Source organism: Salmo salar, chromosome ssa06 (genome assembly GCF_905237065.1).
Source record: "Salmo salar chromosome ssa06, Ssal_v3.1, whole genome shotgun sequence".
In the NCBI taxonomy this organism is placed as follows: Eukaryota; Metazoa; Chordata; class Actinopteri; order Salmoniformes; family Salmonidae; genus Salmo; species Salmo salar.
The window spans coordinates 13,097,996-13,120,000 of NC_059447.1; the positions used below are offsets into that span (position 1 = coordinate 13,097,996).

Below are 22,005 nucleotides of genomic sequence, written 5' to 3' on the forward strand. Positions count from 1 at the left end.
GAAATGCTCGCAAACAGGAATGTAAACACAATAGTGCACACAATTTGAGAGAAATAAGCTTTTGTGCGTATGGAACATTTCTGGGATCTTTTATTTCAGCTCATGAAACATGGGACCAACACTTTCCATGTTGTGTTTATATTTTTGTTCAGTGTATTTAATCACCAGATGGATTCACCATTAGAAAGTAGTTATCACCACATCACCTTGACACACCCCAATGTACGGATGTAGTATCCCTATTACATTAAATATTTAGCACCAGATTAACAGAACAGGTTGGTATATTGTACCTCTTTCTGGTACAGCTCCGACTCCTTCTTCTTACAGAAATCACACACAGCCGCTGTGGGGAGGACAGCAGAGATTAGAAATCCCACACAGTCTTGTACAACTAACCTTGTGGGGACACACAATTCAGTCCCATTCAAAATCCTATTTTCCCTAACCTTAACCATAACCCCCCTAGAAATAGCATTTGACCTTGCGGGGACCAACAAAATGTCCCCAGTTGGTCAAATGCTTGTTTATTCTTGTGGTGACTTCTGGTCCCCACAAGCATAGTTAAACACGTGTACACACACACACACACACACACACACAGAAGGATGTGCAAGTGAAAACACACAAGAATGCAAGCACATTCACAGCAGAAAGATGGATGGATTAGTGGGAACACACAGCCACAGCAGAAAGAGGATGGATTAGTGGGAACACACAGCCACAGCAGAAAGAGGATGGATTAGTAGGAACACACAGCCACAGCAGAAAGAGGATGGATTAGTGGGAACACACAGCCACAGCAGAAAGAGGATGGATTAGTGGGAACACACAGCCACAGCAGAAAGAGGATGGATTAGTAGGAACACACAGCCACAGCAGAAAGATGGATGGATTAGTGGGAACACACAGCCACAGCAGAAAGAGGATGGATTAGTGGGAACACACAGCCACAGCAGAAAGAGGATGGATTAGTAGGAACACACAGCCACAGCAGAAAGAGGATGGATTAGTGGGAACACACAGCCACAGCAGAAAGATGGATGGATTAGTGGGAACACACAGCCACAGCAGAAAGAGGATGGATTAGTAGGAACACACAGCCACAGCAGAAAGAGGATGGATTAGTGGAAACACACAGCCACAGCAGGAAGATGGATGGATTAGTGGGAACACACAGCCACAGCAGAAAGATGGATGGATTAGTGGAAACACACAGCCACAGCAGAAAGAGGATGGATTAGTAGGAACACACAGCCACAGCAGAAAGAGGATGGATTAGTAGGAACACACAGCCACAGCAGAAAGAGGATGGATTAGTGGGAACACACAGCCACAGCAGAAAGAGGATGGATTAGTGGGAACACACAGCCACAGCAGAAAGAGGATGGATTAGTGGGAACACACAGCCACAGCAGAAAGATGGATGGATTAGTAGGAACACACAGCCACAGCAGAAAGAGGATGGATTAGTAGGAACACACAGCCACAGCAGAAAGAGGATGGATTAGTGGGAACACACAGCCACAGCAGAAAGAGGATGGATTAGTAGGAACACACAGCCACAGCAGAAAGAGGATGGATTAGTGGGAACACACAGCCACAGCAGAAAGAGGATGGATTAGTAGGAACACACAGCCACAGTAGAAAGAGGATGGATTAGTGGGAACACACAGCCACAGCAGAAAGAGGATGGATTAGTGGGAACACACAGCCACAGCAGAAAGATGGATGGATTAGTAGGAACACACAGCCACAGCAGAAAGAGGATGGATTAGTAGGAACACACAGCCACAGCAGAAAGAGGATGGATTAGTGGGAACACACAGCCACAGCAGAAAGAGGATGGATTAGTAGGAACACACAGCCACAGCAGAAAGATGGATGGATTAGTAGGAACACACAGCCACAGCAGAAAGATGGATGGATTAGTGGGAACACACAGCCACAGCAGAAAGAGGATGGATTAGTAGGAACACACAGCCACAGCAGAAAGAGGATGGATTAGTAGGAACACACAGCCACAGTAGAAAGATGGATGGATTAGTAGGAACACACAGCCACAGCAGAAAGATGGATGGATTAGTGGGAACACACAGCCACAGCAGAAAGAGGATGGATTAGTGGGAACACACAGCCACAGCAGAAAGAGGATGGATTAGTAGGAACACACAGCCACAGCAGAAAGAGGATGGATTAGTAGGAACACACAGCCACAGCAGAAAGAGGATGGATTAGTAGGAACACACAGCCACAGCAGAAAGAGGATGGATTAGTAGGAACACACAGCCACAGCAGAAAGAGGATGGATTAGTAGGAACACACAGCCACAGCAGAAAGAGGATGGATTAGTGGGAACACACAGCCACAGCAGAAAGAGGATGGATTAGTGGGAACACACAGCCACAGCAGAAAGAGGATGGATTAGTGGGAACACACAGCCACAGCAGAAAGATGGATGGATTAGTAGGAACACACAGCCACAGCAGAAAGAGGATGGATTAGTGGGAACACACAGCCACAGCAGAAAGAGGATGGATTAGTGGGAACACACAGCCACAGCAGAAAGATGGATGGATTAGTGGGAACACACAGCCACAGCAGAAAGATGGATGGATTAGTGGGAACACACAGCCACAGCAGAAAGAGGATGGATTAGTAGGAACACACAGCCACAGCAGAAAGATGGATGGATTAGTGGGAACACACAGCCACAGCAGAAAGATGGATGGATTAGTAGGAACACACAGCCACAGCAGAAAGATGGATGGATTAGTGGGAACACACAGCCACAGCAGAAAGAGGATGAATTAGTGGGAACACACACACACACACACACACACACACACACACACACACAGTACATTATTACAGTCTCACCATCGTTCTTCAGCACTGCTCTGCAACCGATACAGGCGCTCCTCCTGGTGGCGAAGGCCATGAGCCCCCCCACCCTGGAGGTCAACACTGTCTTACAGCGCGTGTGATCCCCCTCTGAAACGCACATAAAATCAACTTTATTAGTGCAATTAGTCTAATAATAGCAGCAGTCATGGTGTGTTTGTAGTGAGTGAGTGGGCCTAGAGAAAGGACGAGAGTGTGTGTGGCATACTGACTCACTCAGTAAGACGCTCTCTGCTTTGCTCTCTCCCAGGATGGGCTCAAAGATGCGGAGCAGTGGCTTGGAGAGCTGTTGTTCCAGGTAGTACTGGGTGTCAATGGGAATGTTGTTCTCCAGAACATAGATTGGGTCCTGCACACACAAGATTCATTATTTGTGTGAATGTTAATTAATGTACCTTTACACGGCTTACCAACAATCACATGAATATTTCCAATAGACACACCCAGTTCTAACCTCAGACTTCATGTATGCTGCTACTCCTTTGGCAGCTTTGATGATGACGTAGGGAACTCTGTCTCCCAGTTGGGGGGCGCTACCCGCGTCTCTCTTCTTCATCCTGCAGAGGTGAGGGGTCAGAGGTTATCAACTGGTAACAAGGTTAAAACCACTTTTATTTGGATGGGCTTCCATAAACCATTCCAATCCAGCCATTACAATGAGCCTTTCCACCCCATTTCTCCCTGCACCAGCCTCCAATGTTCCTCCTCTCTCTGTGCCTCTCTCCATCTCTCCCTCGTTACCTCTCGGCCAGCTCCACATGCGCCTGCTTGGCAGCGTACTCCTGGGCTGTGCGAGTCAGCTCCTTGGTGATAACCAGCTGGCTGATGTCGATGCGGTTACACAGCAGGTCAGAGATCACCTCTTTGGCGTGGGCCACCGCACCCTGGGGATCTCTGTGTAGAGAGACGAGGAGGGAGGGAGGGAGGGTAGAGAGACGAGTGAGGGAGGGAGGGTAGAGAGACGAGTGAGGGAGGGAGGGTAGAGAGACGAGGGAGGGAGGGAGGGTAGAGAGACGAGGGAGGGAGGGAGGGTAGAGAGACGAGGAGGGAGGGAGGGAGGGTAGAGAGACGAGTGAGGGAGGGAGGGTAGAGAGACGAGGGAGGGAGGGAGGGAGGGAGGGAGGGTAGAGAGACGAGTGAGGGAGGGAGGGAGGGAGGGTAGAGAGACGAGTGAGGGAGGGAGGGAGGGAGGGTAGAGAGACGAGGGAGGGAGGGAGGGAGGGTAGAGAGACGAGGGAGGGAGGGAGGGAGGGTAGAGAGACGAGTGAGGGAGGGAGGGAGGGAGGGAGGGAGGGAGGGAGGGTAGAGAGACGAGGGAGGGAGGGAGGGTAGAGAGACGAGGGAGGGAGGGAGGGAGGGTAGAGAGACGAGGGAGGGAGGGAGGGTAGAGAGACGAGTGAGGGAGGGAGGGAGGGAGGGTAGAGAGACGAGTGAGGGAGGGAGGTTAGAGAGACGAGTGAGGGAGGGAGGTAAGAGAGACGAGTGAGGGAGGGAGGGTAGAGAGACGAGTGAGGGAGGGAGGGTAGAGAGACGAGTGAGGGAGGGAGGGTAGAGAGACGAGTGAGGGAGGGAGGGTAGAGAGACGAGTGAGGGAGGGAGGGTGAGGGAGGGAGGGTAGAGAGACGAGTGAGGGAGGGAGGGAGGGTAGAGAGACGATGAGGGAGAGAAGGAGCAGAGTCATTTATTTGATTTATTTAACCAGGTTAGTCTCGTTGAAACAAAACTTTTTCAGGAGGCCTGGACCAAGACAGAAGCAACATTAGTTTCAGACATCAACCAGACAAAACTTACTTCAATACAACAAGCAGCATGTCAGTAACAAACATGTATACAACACAAATATCTAGATTGTAGTTCAATATTTAAATGTTCTGCAACGGCAAACGAAAACAAGTTTCTTATTGGACACGTTAAGATAGTGCCTCCCAGTTTCCCTCTGTTACATACCTACTGAACATGACCCAGGACAACACCTCTGTTACAGACCTACTGAACAGGACCCAGGACAACACCTCTGTTACAGACCTACTGAACAGGACCCAGGACAACACATGTTACATACCTACTGAACAGGACCCAGAACAACACCTCTGTTACAGACCTACTGAACAGGACCCAGGACAACACCTCTGTTACATACCTACTGAACAGGACCCAGGACAACACCTCTGTTACATACCTACTGAACATGACCCAGGACAACACCTCTGTTACATACCTACTGAACAGGACCCAGGACAACACCTCTGTTACATACCTACTGAACAGGACCCAGGACAACACCTCTGTTACGTACCTACTGAACATGACCCAGGACAACACCTCTGTTACAGACCTACTGAACAGGACCCAGGACAACACCTCTGTTACAGACCTACTGAACAGGACCCAGGACAACACCTCTGTTACAGACCTACTGAACAGGACCCAGAACAACACCTCTGTTACAGACCTACTGAACAGGACCCAGGACAACACATGTTACATACCTACTGAACAGGACCCAGAACAACACCTCTGTTACAGACCTACTGAACAGGACCCAGGACAACACCTCTGTTACATACCTACTGAACAGGACCCAGAACAACACCTCTGTTACATACCTACTGAACAGGACCCAGGACAACACCTCTGTTACGTACCTACTGAACAGGACCCAGGACAACACCTCTGTTACATACCTACTGAACAGGACCCAGGACAACACCTCTGTTACAGACCTACTGAACGGGACCCAGGACAACACCTCTGTTACATACCTACTGAACAGGACCCAGGACAACACCTCTGTTACAGACCTACTGAACAGGACCCAGGACAACACATCTGTTACATACCTACTGAACAGGACCCAGGACAACACCTCTGTTACATACCTACTGAACAGGACCCAGGACAACACCTCTGTTACATACCTACTGAACAGGACCCAGGACAACACCTCTGTTACATACCTACTGAACATGACCCAGGACAACACCTCTGTTACATACCTACTGAACAGGACCCAGGACAACACCTCTGTTACAGACCTACTGAACAGGACCCAGGACAACACCTCTGTTACATACCTACTGAACAGGACAACAACTCTGTTACATACCTACTGAACAGGACAACAACTCCGTTATATACTGTACACCTACTAAACAGGACAAAGGTCCCGTGTAGTCACCTCATTCACGACCACAACATATTTCAATCTGTTGAATAATTTTCATATGTTTTCTTTCTACTTCTCCAAAACATACATTATCAGAACATTGACAAGAAGTCTAGTCTATGAGAATGTTCTGCAGTAGGTAGTAGGTACCCGTCTATGAGAATGTTCTGCAGTAGGTACCCGTCTATGAGAATGTTCTGCAGTAGGTACCCGTCTATGAGAATGTTCTGCAGTAGGTACCTGTCTATGAGAATGTTCTGCAGTAGGTACCCGTCTATGAGAATGTTCTGCATTTGGTACCCGTCTATGAGAATGTTCTGCAGTAGGTACCCGTCTATGAGAATGTTCTGCAGTAGGTACCCGTCTATGAGAATGTTCTGCAGTAGGTACCCGTCTATGAGAATGTTCTGCAGTAGGTACCCGTCTATGAGAATGTTCTGCAGTAGGTACCCGTCTATGAGAATGTTCTGCAGTAGGTAGTAGGTACCCGTCTATGAGAATGTTCTGCAGTAGGTACCCGTCTATGAGAATGTTCTGCAGTAGGTACCTGTCTATGAGAATGTTCTGCAGTAGGTACCTGTCTATGAGAATGTTCTGCAGTAGGTACCTGTCTATGAGAATGTTCTGCAGTAGGTAGTAGGTACCTGTCTATGAGAATGTTCTGCAGTAGGTACCTGTCTATGAGAATGTTCTGCAGTAGGTACCTGTCTATGAGAATGTTCTGCAGTAGGTACCTGTCTATGAGAATGTTCTGCAGTAGGTACCCGTCTATGAGAATGTTCTGCAGTAGGTACCTGTCTATGATAATGTTCTGCAGTAGGTACCTGTCTATGATAATGTTCTGCAGTAGGTACATGTCTATGATAATGTTCTGCAGTAGGTACATGTCTATGGGTTTCCATCCAATTTGAGGCAGATCTTTATGAGAATATTTAAAAATCGTCATAAAATAATATATCTGTGCATGATGACAGTGCACATAAACATTTATTTTGCAGCTAAATTCCCATGTAAAGAATGAAAAAAGGAATGTTTCCATTGCATTTTCAACTCGAATGGATATTTTGTCACTAAAGACGTGTTGTATAGAAAATGTGCCCTCTCCACTCTGGTATTGTCTGGTGTGCTCTAGCTAACAGCTGGCAGACAGGGCGGGTAGAAGCCTACATGACATTTTTATGAATAAGAGCAATATTTCTATTGGTCAAACGGCAGCCAAGCGTCGATCATCACGTCATCAGAATAAGACCCTCAATATTTATTGGAAAGGAGCATCAAGCTCATCACCTTGTACCGTCACCACCCTGTGAAGTTCATCTCTTACTGTATCTGGAGAACAATAAACTGCATGCTGTCCTGAGTCGTAGTGGGAGGACCACACAACATGTGTTTGGGTAAAAACTTTCCACCGCAATTTATCACATTCATTTTACCGACACTAAAAGATCCCACCATGTTGAATGAAGAAATTGTCTGTTGGCATTTATAAAATTGTACCGGCATTTCCTGTTTCTATCAGCCCCGTCGTGACTTGTTTCGTGAGTCAGGTAATTCATCCGCATGAAAAGGTTGGATGGAAACCTGGTTAATGAGAACCTTCTGTAGTAGGTGGTACCTACCCGTCTGTCAGAATGGTCCAGGTGGCACCTACCCGTCTGTCAGAATGGTCCAGGTGGTACCTACCCGTCTGTCAGAATGGTCCAGGTGGTACCTACCCGTCTGTCAGAATGGTCCAGGTGGTACCTACCCGTCTGTCAGAATGGTCCAGGTGGTACCTACCCGTCTGTCAGAATGGTCCAGGTGGTACCTACCCGTCTGTCAGAATGGTCCAGGTGGTACCTACCCGTCTGTCAGAATGGTCCAGGTGGTACCTACCCGTCTATCAGAATGGTCCAGGTGGTACCTACCCGTCTATCAGAATGGTCCAGGTGGTACCTACCCGTCTATCAGAATGGTCCAGGTGGTTCCTACCCGTCTATCAGAATGGTCCAGGTGGTTCCTACCCGTCTATCAGAATGGTCCAGGTGGTACCTACCTGTCTATCAGAATGGTCCAGGTGGTTCCTACCCGTCTATCAGAATGGTCCAGGTGGTACCTACCCGTCTATCAGAATGGTCCAGGTGGTACCTACCCGTCTATCAGAATGGTCCAGGTGGTTCCTACCCGTCTATCAGAATGGTCCAGGTGGTACCTACCCGTCTATCAGAATGGTCCAGGTGGTACCTACCCGTCTATCAGAATGGTCCAGGTGGTACCTACCCGTCTATCAGAATGGTCCAGGTGGTACCTACCCGTCTATCAGAATGGTCCAGGTGGTACCTACCCGTCTATCAGAATGGTCCAGGTGGTACCTACCCGTCTATCAGAATGGTCCAGGTGGTACCTACCCGTCTATCAGAATGGTCCAGGTGGTACCTACCCGTCTATCAGAATGGTCCAGGTGGTACCTACCCGTCTATCAGAATGGTCCAGGTGGTACCTACCCGTCTATCAGAATGGTCCAGGTGGTACCTACCAGTCTATCAGAATGGTCCAGGTGGTACCTACCCGTCTATCAGAATGGTCCAGGTGGTACCTACCCGTCTATCAGAATGGTCCAGGTGGTTCCTACCCGTCTATCAGAATGGTCCAGGTGGTACCTACCCGTCTATCAGAATGGTCCAGGTGGTACCTACCCGTCTATCAGAATGTTCCAGGTGGTACCTACCCGTCTATCAGAATGGTCCAGGTGGTACCTACCCGTCTATCAGAATGGTCCAGGTGGTTCCTACCCGTCTATCAGAATGGTCCAGGTGGTACCTACCCGTCTATCAGAATGGTCCAGGTGGTACCTACCCGTCTATCAGAATGGTCCAGGTGGTACCTACCCGTCTATCAGAATGGTCCAGGTGGTTCCTACCCGTCTATCAGAATGGTCCAGGTGGTACCTACCTGTCTATCAGAATGGTCCAGGTGGTACCTACCCGTCTATCAGAATGTTCCAGGTGGTACCTACCTGTCTATCAGAATGGTCCAGGTGGTACCTACCCGTCTATCAGAATGTTCCAGGTGGTACCTACCTGTCTATCAGAATGGTCCAGGTGGTACCTACCCGTCTATCAGAATGGTCCAGGTGGTACCTACCCGTCTATCAGAATGGTCCAGGTGGTACCTACCCGTCTATCAGAATGTTCCAGGTGGTACCTACCTGTCTATCAGAATGGTCCAGGTGGTACCTACCCGTCTATCAGAATGTTCCAGGTGGTACCTACCTGTCTATCAGAATGGTCTGCAGGCAGGTGTTGATCAGATTGGCCACCAGGGTACAGTTGTCTCTGCGGACCGTCTCGATACCCTTGCAGTCCATCTTGTCGTGAGTGTCGGCGCTGGAGGAGAAGTAGAGACCTGCGTAGCGCTTCTTGTTGATCAACAGGTAGGGGTAGTACACCTGAAGAGAGGAGAGAGAGAGTGTGGAGAGAGGGAGAGAGAGGGAGAGCGATAGAGGCAGATAAATGGAGTTTAACTAGTCTTTATTTGACCATGGAAGGAGCTCATAGTAGCATCGAGTCAAGTCCAATAGGGAGAGAAGAAGAGGAGAATATGGATGTTAGTTATTTGACCAGCCAAGAGAGGATGAACATAGCTTTATTCCAGACTAAACAAAAGACAAAGTAGTACAAGCTAGCCTGCTCTAGCACTTGACCTGGGTGATGTTCATTAGGGAACACTGTTCATGCAACATAAAAAATAAAGTTTTTTCCTAATTGGACAACTCCAGGTAGTACACATATAATTAAGTATTTTAATGGGATCTCTGTGGTAATACCTTCTGGTTTCATAATTCCCCCCCCCCAGGGGTTAGGTTTTTCAAACAATAGAGTTTCACTCCGTTTTAAAACGTTTCCTACCAACTGAACATGACCCAGGGCTATTAGCAACAGCGGTTTAAATGGTGAACTGGTACCTTCTCAAACTCCAGTTTGATGGGAGGGGTGAAGTGGGAGGAGACCCACTCTGCCGCCTCCCTCCCAACCTCCATGGCCCTGCTCACAGTGTCCACGCCCAGTTTGACCATGACGGAGTCCGTGTCCCCGTAGATGACCTGACACACAGACAGACAGACACGACAGACACACAGACAGACAGACAGACAGACAGACAGACAGACAGACAGACAGACAGACAGACAATCAAGGAGAGTTGTGAAAGTAGAAGAACTAAAAGGAGAAGAAAAAGAAAGGAGAGGTTAGGATGGTGTCATGACTGTCCTCGCTCTCCTCTCTCACCTTGGCATCGGCTTGGTAACCGTTGGCGATGGTGTACTTGGATTCCACAAGCTGTTTGGTCTGCTCAATCATCTGTCTGCCAAACCCAGTAACACTCTGGAAACACAGGGAGAGGTTAGGAACACTGGTGACAGTCTGGAAACACAGGGAGAGGTTAGGAACACTGGTGACAGTCTGGAAACACAGGGAGAGGTTAGGAACACTGGCGACAGTCTGGAAACACAGGGAGAGGTTAGGAACACTGGCGACAGTCTGGAAACACAGGGAGAGGTTAGGAACACTGGCGACAGTCTGGAAACACAGGGAGAGGTTAGGAACACTGGCGACAGTCTGGAAACACAGGGAGAGGTTAGGAACACTGGCGACAGTCTGGAAACACAGGGAGAGGTTAGGAACACTGGCGACAGTCTGGAAACACAGGGAGAGGTTAGGAACACTGGCGACAGTCTGGAAACACAGGGAGAGGTTAGGAACACTGGCGACAGTCTGGAAACACAGGGAGAGGTTAGGAACACTGGCGACAGTCTGGAAACACAGGGAGAGGTTAGGAACACTGGCGACAGTCTGGATACACAGGGAGAGGTTAGGAACACTGGCGACAGTCTGGATACACAGGGAGAGGTTAGGAACACTGGCGACAGTCTGGAAACACAGGGAGAGGTTAGGAACACTGGCGACAGTCTGGAAACACAGGGAGAGGTTAGGAACACTGGCGACAGTCTGGAAACACAGGGAGAGGTTAGGAACACTGGCGACAGTCTGGAAACACAGGGAGAGGTTAGGAACACTGGCGACAGTCTGGAAACACAGGGAGAGGTTAGGAACACTGGCGACAGTCTGGAAACACAGGGAGAGGTTAGGAACACTGGCGACAGTCTGGAAACACAGGGAGAGGTTAGGAACACTGGCGACAGTCTGGAAACACAGGGAGAGGTTAGGAACACTGGCGACAGTCTGGAAACACAGGGAGAGGTTAGGAACACTGGCGACAGTCTGGAAACACAGGGAGAGGTTAGGAACACTGGCGACAGTCTGGAAACACAGGGAGAGGTTAGGAACACTGGCGACAGTCTGGAAACACAGGGAGAGGTTAGGAACACTGGCGACAGTCTGGAAACACAGGGAGAGGTTAGGAACACTGGCGACAGTCTGGAAACACAGGGAGAGGTTAGGAACACTGGCGACAGTCTGGAAACACAGGGAGAGGTTAGGAACACTGGCGACAGTCTGGAAACACAGGGAGAGGTTAGGAACACTGGCGACAGTCTGGAAACACAGGGAGAGGTTAGGAACACTGGCGACAGTCTGGAAACACAGGGAGAGGTTAGGAACACTGGCGACAGTCTGGAAACACAGGGAGAGGTTAGGAACACTGGCGACAGTCTGGAAACACAGGGAGAGGTTAGGAACACTGGCGACAGTCTGGAAACACAGGGAGAGGTTAGGAACACTGGCGACAGTCTGGAAACACAGGGAGAGGTTAGGAACACTGGCGACAGTCTGGAAACACAGGGAGAGGTTAGGAACACTGGCGACAGTCTGGAAACACAGGGAGAGGTTAGGAACACTGGCGACAGTCTGGAAACACAGGGAGAGGTTAGGAACACTGGCGACAGTCTGGAAACACAGGGAGAGGTTAGGAACACTGGCGACAGTCTGGAAACACAGGGAGAGGTTAGGAACACTGGCGACAGTCTGGAAACACAGGGAGAGGTTAGGAACACTGGCGACAGTCTGGAAACACAGGGAGAGGTTAGGAACACTGGCGACAGTCTGGAAACACAGGGAGAGGTTAGGAACACTGGCGACAGTCTGGAAACACAGGGAGAGGTTAGGAACACTGGCGACAGTCTGGAAACACAGGGAGAGGTTAGGAACACTGGCGACAGTCTGGAAACACAGGGAGAGGTTAGGAACACTGGCGACAGTCTGGAAACACAGGGAGAGGTTAGGAACACTGGCGACAGTCTGGAAACACAGGGAGAGGTTAGGAACACTGGCGACAGTCTGGAAACACAGGGAGAGGTTAGGAACACTGGCGACAGTCTGGAAACACAGGGAGAGGTTAGGAACACTGGCGACAGTCTGGAAACACAGGGAGAGGTTAGGAACACTGGCGACAGTCTGGAAACACAGGGAGAGCTTAGGAACACTGGCGACAGTCTGGAAACACAGGGAGAGGTTAGGAACACTGGCGACAGTCTGGAAACACAGGGAGAGGTTAGGAACACTGGCGACAGTCTGGATACACAGGGAGAGGTTAGGAACACTGGCGACAGTCTGGAAACACAGGGAGAGGTTAGGAACACTGGCGACAGTCTGGAAACACAGGGAGAGGTTAGGAACACTGGCGACAGTCTGGAAACACAGGGAGAGGTTAGGAACACTGGCGACAGTCTGGAAACACAGGGAGAGGTTAGGAACACTGGTGACAGTCTGGAAACACAGGGAGAGGTTAGGAACACTGGCGACAGTCTGGATACACAGGGAGAGGTTAGGAACACTGGCGACAGTCTGGAAACACAGGGAGAGGTTAGGAACACTGGCGACAGTCTGGAAACACAGGGAGAGGTTAGGAACACTGGCGACAGTCTGGAAACACAGGGAGAGGTTAGGAACACTGGCGACAGTCTGGAAACACAGGGAGAGGTTAGGAACACTGGTGACAGTCTGGAAACACAGGTAGAGGTTAGGAACACTGGTGACAGTCTGGAAACACAGGTAGAGGTTAGGAACACTGGTGACAGTCTGGAAACACAGGGAGAGGTTAGGAACACTGGCGACAGTCTGGAAACACAGGGAGAGGTTAGGAACACTGGCGACAGTCTGGAAACACAGGGAGAGGTTAGGAACACTGGCGACAGTCTGGAAACACAGGGAGAGGTTAGGAACACTGGCGACAGTCTGGAAACACAGGGAGAGGTTAGGAACACTGGCGACAGTCTGGAAACACAGGGAGAGGTTAGGAACACTGGTGACAGTCTGGAAACACAGGGAGAGGTTAGGAACACTGGTGACAGTCTGGAAACACAGGGAGAGGTTAGGAACACTGGTGACAGTCTGGAAACACAGGGAGAGGTTAGGAACACTGGCGACAGTCTGGAAACACAGGGAGAGGTTAGGAACACTGGCGACAGTCTGGAAACACAGGGAGAGGTTAGGAACACTGGTGACAGTCTGGAAACACAGGGAGAGGTTAGGAACACTGGCGACAGTCTGGAAACACAGGGAGAGGTTAGGAACACTGGCGACAGTCTGGAAACACAGGGAGAGGTTAGGAACACTGGCGACAGTCTGGAAACACAGGGAGAGGTTAGGAACACTGGCGACAGTCTGGATACACAGGGAGAGGTTAGGAACACTGGTGACAGTCTGGAAACACAGGGAGAGGTTAGGAACACTGGTGACAGTCTGGAAACACAGGGAGAGGTTAGGAACACTGGTGACAGGCTGGAAACACAGGGAGAGGTTAGGAACACTGGCGACAGTCTGGAAACACAGGGAGAGGTTAGGAACACTGGCGACAGTCTGGAAACACAGGGAGAGGTTAGGAACACTGGTGACAGTCTGGAAACACAGGGAGAGGTTAGGAACACTGGTGACAGTCTGGAAACACAGGGAGAGGTTAGGAACACTGGTGACAGTCTGGAAACACAGGGAGAGGTTAGGAACACTGGTATTTCCAAGACATCTTAAGACGTGTCCAAAGACATCCAAGACATCTTTATGTTTATGTCTTAAGACATGGTGTTGGCTGGGTAGGTAAATACAAACAGGACATTGTCTGGATGCCTACAGCTCCACTGGCCTGGGGTCCTGGTCCCAGTTTCCACTTTGAGACACTGTGCTTGAGGAAACTGGGGAGGGTGCTCACCTGTGAAATCTCAAGGCAGGGCAGCTTGCCCACCTGAGCCCCTGTAAAGCCATAGACGGAGTTGGCGCTGATTTTCAGAGCGAGCTGTCGGCCGTCAAGGACCTGTTTCTTGAAAGGATCCGTTTCCTTTTTCAGCTCCGCTTTGGCCCTGAAGACATCGCAAGGGGGTCAGAAATCATAACAACCACAACAACTTTCATTTGTTAAGCACTGTTCATTCACTGTTTGGGTAAGGTCTGCACGGGCTGACTTGTGTCCAGGATGAATTGGCTCATACACAACTCAGCTTTGGTCATTTGACGGCACAAGAGTTGAATTATCTTTTGTGAGAGTGAAATGGGTTAAGAGCACACTTAAAATGTCAGAAATATACAAGAACCACCCGTCTTCCCCAAGCCATCTTTTGGCCATTATATTTATGTAACCTTTATTTAAGCAGGGAGTCCCATAGAGAAACAAGTCTATTTGGCAAGGGAGCCCTGCATCTCAAGACCATTACACACTAAGTTACAAACAGAAACAGTTCAATCAAGACAGGAAACACAAAGATGCAAACAAACCCACAATTATAAGAGGAATAGTCTGGATAAAGACAGCCCTCATATACTCTATAGCAGTGTTACTGATCCTAGATCAGATTGAGAAACCTAGGAGATGTGCGTAGACCCTCGTTTCAGCTGACTCTGGGTCAGTGCTTACTTCTTCCTGGCAGAGAGCAGGTCCTCCAGGATATCAGGCAGAAGTCCCTTCCTCACCGAGCTCTTAACAAACAGGTCTCCTGTGGGAGTCTTGATGAAGTCCTCTGGGTTCAGACTAAGGAGACAAGACATCCATGTCACTCACAAAATCAACCTAGGTCGACCAATCAAGGATGCAGTCAAAAAAAACTGGCTGAGGTTTTCACAGCCACCTGTTGCAGAGCCCTGCCGTAGCTAGATTAGAGTTGGAATGAAAACCTACAGGATGGTAGCTCTCCAGGAACATGGTTGGAGTTAAAACCTACAGGATGGTAGCTCTCCAGGAACAGGGTTGGAGTTAAAACCTACAGGACTGTAACTCTCCAGCAACAGGGTTGGAGTTAAAACCTACAGGACTGTAACTCTCCAGGAACAGAGTTAGAGTTAAAACCTACAGGACTGTAACTCTCCAGGAACAGGGTTGGAGTTAAAACCTGTTAACTCGAAATGACACAACGACAAGGTTCCAGTTTAACAAAGTTTACTATACCGTATCAACACACTACAAGGTAGCCATTGCACTCTCGGCTAGGTCCATCAACGAACAGACATCCTGCGCAGGCGCACTCTTGACTGAGTGATAGCCCCGTAATAACAGAAATATAGGGATACTTAAAACATGAACTTAATCTCCCCCTTTTTGTTAAAGACAAATTAAACATCAACATAATTAAATGTCCAAGTATTATTCAAGTTCCCCATTACAAATGGGTTGTGTGACAGTTTTTATTTGTATTACTCAAGCTGCCACTTTCCATTACTGAGAGCCTGTAGGAGGAGAGCCTGTAGGAGGAGAGCCTGTAGGAGGAGAGCCTGTAGGAGGAGAGCCTGTAGGAGGAGAGCCTGTAGGAGGAGAGCCTGTAGGAGCACAAGACCGGATGCTCCTTTTTCAGTCAGACAGTCAGCAAGCTGTTCCTTTGTGGTCGACCACAGAATCCGCTGGATTCTCTGTGCTTGAATAAGTTCCTTGATGCTGCTAATCTCAAGACGAAGTCTTTTCTCTGTGACAGACTTGGTTGACTTCAAAGCATCAACTAATGAGTAGTTGTCAGTGACACAAACTACAGGTAGAATGTGCCGTTTTGTCTCACCAGTGGTAAGCTCTGAGAACAGAGTTGCAAGAAAGATCGCATTGTCAATTCCATCCGCAAGAGCAAGTGTTTCTCCAGCAAGTGTGCTTCAGACAACCCTTCTGATCCTTTCTGACTGCCAACAGATAGGTGAGAATCTTCCTCCTTCACCCATTAACACGATTAGATGTCCACCTTGTGTGCCTCCATCTGTAAGGTTCCCTAGCGAAGCATCACTGAAGACAACTAGTTTCAGAGTCATCTTTTCCAACATGCTGAAACTTTAGTCACTTGTTGTGATTTCAGTTTACGAACAACTTTGTTTGCCTCACGAATGGTTTGTACAGCGGCGTTTTGTGTTAGATGCCAAGTTGCAACCATCAAACCTTACATCAGGTCTACTCTGTCTAGCAACCCATAAAATGTGTCCTATCTTTGACCTCAATTGATCAGCTTCAATTCCACAGAGAGGGGAATTCCTTTGTACGGCTCTTGAAGAATCCATGTGAATGTGTTGAAGATTGTTGATATAGCTCTCCTGTTGCATCAGTATTGTTCCATCAACTGTAATAAACTCTATGCCAACATAACAAAAATGATCATGCTCCTCACGGCCGACCTGAAAAACAGATTTGAGGTGTGGAATCACAGTTGTAGCAAAGGTCTGTGAGCCACCCCAGATAAAGTCATCAACATGACAGGCAAGTACTCCAGTCACATTGCAGTCTTGATCAAGCCAATAGAAGACTGCAGGATCCACTTGTGACAGTTTTCCACCTGTATTCAGCATTGTTGCCTTGACTTTGTACCAGTAGAGTGATGCATCTGCCAGTCCATACACACACTTTTTTAGTTTCCACAGTGTTCCTTCGCATTTAGCTTCAGGCGGAGGTCGGATGTGAATGTCCCTTGACAGCTCTGTTCCCTGCAAAAATGCAGATTTGATGTCTACGGAATTAAGTTTCCATTTTTTCTAGCAGATCACGGACATCAGCAATCTGAGTGACTGAGGTGCATGTCGGTGAGTCTTTTGGGAGTTGTTTAGCAGCCAGCTCCTCTAAACCTCTAGCCACTAGACGTGCTTTAGGCACTATTCCAGTTAAGGACTCTTTAAGGCTACACACCCACCTTGTTGAGACACATTTTTGTCCAATGTCTAACTTCATCAAACACTCCATTTTTCCTCCAATTACTGAGCTCATCTAGCTTAGCTGAGTCAAATCACACGTCCTTTGTTTCAAGTACATCATCATTTTGAATGTCATTCTGTTTTTCTCGATTTTCCATTGGTTCAATTCTGAGATTATCTACAAGTGACAGGTCAGCTGACCCTGTTGTACCAGAAAGTGTAACTGGTTCAGAGTACTGCAAGTTGTACCAGTTCTGGTGTTTTCCTTTGGCTTTTCCTGCTCGTCCAATGACGGTTGCTGTATGTGGAATACCACTTTCTCTGTCCATGTATTTAACAGTTTGTCCAGTTTTCAGATTGGAACATCCATGTTGTCTTACACATGTGGCTGTTGTTGAATGTTCTCCTCATTTGAACCCTCAACAGTATTATCTGTAGCATGTTTGAAGGTCTCTGCTTCATTTCCTGTGTCAGTTTCAGTGTCCATATCATTGGATGTGACATCTGGTAGGTTTGTGTCTGTTACTGTCTCCTTTTCATTCGGATGATTCTCAGCAACAGCCCCTCTATCTTGTTGATCATTTACTTTCCGCAATCTTGAGTGATGCACCCTGGCAATGATGCCTCCGTGCCTCACAAATATCACCACACCATCTTGGCCAATGACTACTCCCGGTCCCTTCCACTCTTGACAGTCAACTCGTTTGTAGTACACTTTGTTTCCAGTTTCGTACTTCTCATCGGTGGGTCGTAGCTGTTCACGCAGAGCCCTGCGAATTCTTTCTGAGCACTCTGCTTCAGTGAACGCTTTTCTCGCTGCATGTAGTGCTGAAAGGTGCTGTCCCACCCATGCACTCACACTGGTCCCTTCTAGTGCTGGTGGCTTGTCAACCAGTACAGAGGGAAGATTAGGGTTCTGCCCGAACACTAGTTGGTATGGGCTGTAACCATGAACATTGTGCATTGAGTTTTTTGCCATCAAAGCCCAATCTAGGGCTGTGTTCCAGTCACATCCATTGTCTTGCTTCACTTTCAGCATGATCTCTGTGAGTGTTTGATTGTGTCTCTCCAGAAGTCCATTGCTCCATGGACTGTATGCAGCAGTTGTCTTTACTTCCATGTTGAAGTTCTCTGCCATTTCTCTTATTTCATTATTATTGAATTCTCCTCCATTGTCACTGTACAATTTCTGGGGCGGGACATGCACACTTACCCAGGAATGATTGAAGTGCCTGACGATGTCACTGGGTTTCTTTGTATTCACAATGCTTCCAGCGCTGAAGTGTGTGAAGTGGTGGATTATGTGAAGGTACCACACACTTGGTGCTAACTCATGTAGATCTACAGCCACTGTTTCATTGTATTTGGAAGCCAGTGGCAAACCAACAGCTGGTCTGGGCTTAGGTTTACTGTATTTTTGACATGTCTCACAGCTGTTAACTACCTGCTGTAGAATGGAAATACTCTCATCATTATTCCCTGAACTGCTGAGTAACTTCTGAAGTCTGTCAACTGTAGCATGTCCAAACTGTTTGTGAAGCTTTAACAATACTTTGTGTTTTTCTTTTGTGTTTATGTTCTCTGTGACTGTCAGAATCTCCATGTGCTCTGTGTCCTCAGAATCTCATTTTTGCATGGACTCTGTGTGATGTCTTTGTCTAAAATCTTTACACAATAGTGGCCTGAGGTAGTAAATTAATGGGTCACTGGTTGTTTAAACATCACTGCCTTGTCATTGTTTGTCTAGTACAGCCCCTGCCTTCTTGAGGGAAGCTTTGCTTAATAGTAAGGGGATATCTGCAGGGACCACCTCTGTTTCAATGTGACACTTAGTCTGACACATTTTTGCTGGTATCTTAACTTGCTTGGTAGAATGGACGATTCTCCCATCTCCAAATTTGAAAGCTCTGTTGCTTGGTGTGTCAATCATATTTTGTACTTTTCATATTTAGTTCACTGACATAGCCATCAAGCCATTTTGCACCACACACTGTCCGTGTACATGCAGTATCAATCACAGCAGATCCTAAGGATTCAACTATAAAAATCTCAGTATCAGAAGCAGATTCATTTGAAAACAGTGTAATGTTACACTGCTCTCTCTCTGTGTTTACATTTTCCTCTGTTGGTTTAACTTGTTCATTTTTATGAGGACAGTCTTTAACCCAATGGTAAGTGCTTTGACAAATAGCACATTTTGATCTCCTTCCATATTTGTCCAGTGGATTTGTTCGAGGAAATGGCGCCCTCTTCAGGTTGTCTTGAGAACGTGACTTTTTGGCGCCTTTTCTCTGCTGCTCAGTGTAATATGATCCGTCACTCACTTGCATTCCATCTGTTACCGGCGCGACAGACATCTTTTCACCCAAAATTATTTTTAGTGCCGACTTCATTGATGCAAAAGTCAGCACAGTACAAGCAGTCAAAGCCAACTGTTTCTCCCTACCATCTAGACAGGCAGTATCTAGCAACTTGAAAGCTAACACTGCATCCGGGAGAACCATGTCGTACTTGCGCATCCTATTGTACCTCTGTTCGAAATCAATGATGTAGTCCGTCATTGCAACCGAAATATCTCTCGTAACACTGTCAAAGTTTGAATATGCCTCGTATGCACGGTCTTTCTCTTCTTTAAGAAACACAGAATCCAGTGCTCTGATCAAAGTTCCCATACCATCATCATTGTTCAAATCCTCCAGGGATATTTCCAGTGCTGTATCTCTCGCTCTTCCCTCGAGCGATAATACCACAACAAGTGCTTGCTTTTTCACGTCCAGATTAGTAACCCGTGTCCAGATTCCAAGTTCATTTTCCCAACTTTCGTAAGACCTCTTCTCGTCGAAGCGAGGTGGCACATTGTAGTTATTAGCCATCCTCTGCTACCAATGTTAACTCGAAATGACACAACGACAAGGTTCCAGTTTAACAAAGTTTACTATACCGTATCAACACACTACAAGGTAGCCATTGCACTCTCGGCTCCGGTCCATCAACGAACAGATGTCCTGCGCAGGCGCACTCTTGACTGAGTGATAGCAACGTAATAACAGAAATATAGGGATACTTAAAACATGAACTTAACAAAACCTACTGGACGGTATCTCTCCAGGAACAGGGTTGGAGTTAAAACCTACTGGAGGGTAGCTCTCCAGGAACAGGGTTGGAGTTAAAACCTACAGGAGGGTAGCTCTCCAGGAACAGGGTTGGAGTAAAAACCTACAGGAGGTTAGCTCTCCAGGAACAGGGTTGGAGTTAAAACCTACAGGAGGGTAGTTCTCCAGGAACAGGGTTGGAGTTAAAACCTACAGGAGGTTAGCTCTCCAGGAACAGGGTTGGAGTTAAAACCTACAGGAGGTTAGCTCTCCAGGAACAGGGTTGGAGTTAAAACCTACAGGAGGTTAGCTCTCCAGGAACAGGGTTGGAGTTAAAACCTACAGGAGGGTATCTCTCCAGGAACAGGGTTGGAGTTAAACCCTACAGGAGGGTAGCTCTCCAGGAACAGGTTTGGAGTTAAAACCTACAGGAGGTTAGCTCTCCAGGAACAGGGTTGGAGTTAAAACCTACAGGAGGGTATCTCTCCAGGAACAGGGTTGGAGTTAAAACCTACAGGAGGGTATCTCTCCAGGAACAGGGTTGGAGTTAAAACCTACAGGAGGGTATCTCTCCAGGAACAGGGTTGGAGTTAAACCCTACAGGATGGTAGCTCTCCAGGAACAGGTTTGGAGTTAAAACCTACAGGAGGGTATCTCTCCAGGAACAGGTTTGGAGTTAAAACCTACAGGAGGGTAGCTCTCCAGGAACAGGGTTGGAGTTAAACCCTACAGGAGGGTAGCTCTCCAGGAACAGGGTTGGAGTTAAACCCTACAGGAGGGTAGCTCTCCAGGAACAGGGTTGGAGTTAAACCCTACAGGAGGGTAGCTCTCCAGGAACAGGTTTGGAGAGCCCTGGTTAGTGAAACGACACAACAAGAGTGACTCTCACCCCAGCTTCTCTGCTGAGCCCTTCTGAAGCAGGGTGGTGTAGCAGAGGTTGTGGGCCATCATGATGGAGGGATACAGGGAGGAGAAATCCAGGGTGGCGATGGGAACGCTGTAGTATCTGGAGAACACAGAGAGACAGAGATAACAAGTTCACGTTTTTACCCACATAGCAGTAATAGACAGTGAAATACATAAAGGGACCACAATGGAAATAAGTCATTGACTTTACTGTGTTATCGCTGACAGCATGTATGTACTGTGTGGATATTTATTGAACTGTCAAATAAAAATCAAATCAATATTAGATTACATTAATATACAAACAAAACATTCAAGCTAAAATCACAAGTTAAAACCATGCCAGAACACACCCTAAAACACAGAGCAGTGTTACTCACCCTGTCTCTGTCTCAATGACTGTAACTCCAGTAGTCTTCAGAGCAGTGTTACTCACCCTGTCTCTGTCTCAATGACTGTAACTCCAGTAGTCTTCAGAGCAGTGTTACTCACCCTGTCTGTCTCAATGACTGTAACTCCAGTAGTCTTCAGAGCAGTGTTACTCACCCTGTCTGTCTCAATGACTGTAACTCCAGTAGTCTTCAGAGCAGTGTTACTCACCCTGTCTCTGTCTCAATGACTGTAACTCCAGTAGTCTTCAGAGCAGTGTTACTCACCCTGTCTCTGTCTCAATGACTGTAACTCCAGTAGTCTTCAGAGCAGTGTTACTCACCCTGTCTCTGTCTCAATGACTGTAACTCCAGTAGTCTTCAGAGCAGTGTTACTCACCCTGTCTCTGTCTCAATGACTGTAACTCCAGTAGTCTTCAGAGCAGTGTTACTCACCCTGTCTCTGTCTCAATGACTGTAACTCCAGTAGTCTT

At 47.8% G+C, this 22,005-nt stretch overlaps 1 protein-coding gene across 4 annotated transcripts in view; it reads right to left on the reverse strand.

Annotated features, from left to right (window-relative positions):
- pold1 (polymerase (DNA directed), delta 1, catalytic subunit) overlaps positions 1 to 22,005 on the reverse strand; it is a 44,361-nt gene that overhangs the window by 5,733 nt on the left and 16,623 nt on the right. For all 4 annotated transcript variants that reach the window (XM_045719496.1, XM_045719494.1, XM_045719495.1 and 1 more), the window contains 11 exon segments: positions 21,127 to 21,243; positions 14,909 to 15,022; positions 14,210 to 14,357; positions 10,336 to 10,431; positions 10,014 to 10,151; positions 9,322 to 9,497; positions 3,646 to 3,798; positions 3,359 to 3,461; positions 3,121 to 3,253; positions 2,881 to 2,994; positions 294 to 346 (listed from right to left, as the gene is read on the reverse strand). In XM_045719496.1, coding sequence (XP_045575452.1) covers positions 294 to 346; positions 2,881 to 2,994; positions 3,121 to 3,253; positions 3,359 to 3,461; positions 3,646 to 3,798; positions 9,322 to 9,497; positions 10,014 to 10,151; positions 10,336 to 10,431; positions 14,210 to 14,357; positions 14,909 to 15,022; positions 21,127 to 21,243 — 1,345 coding nt within the window.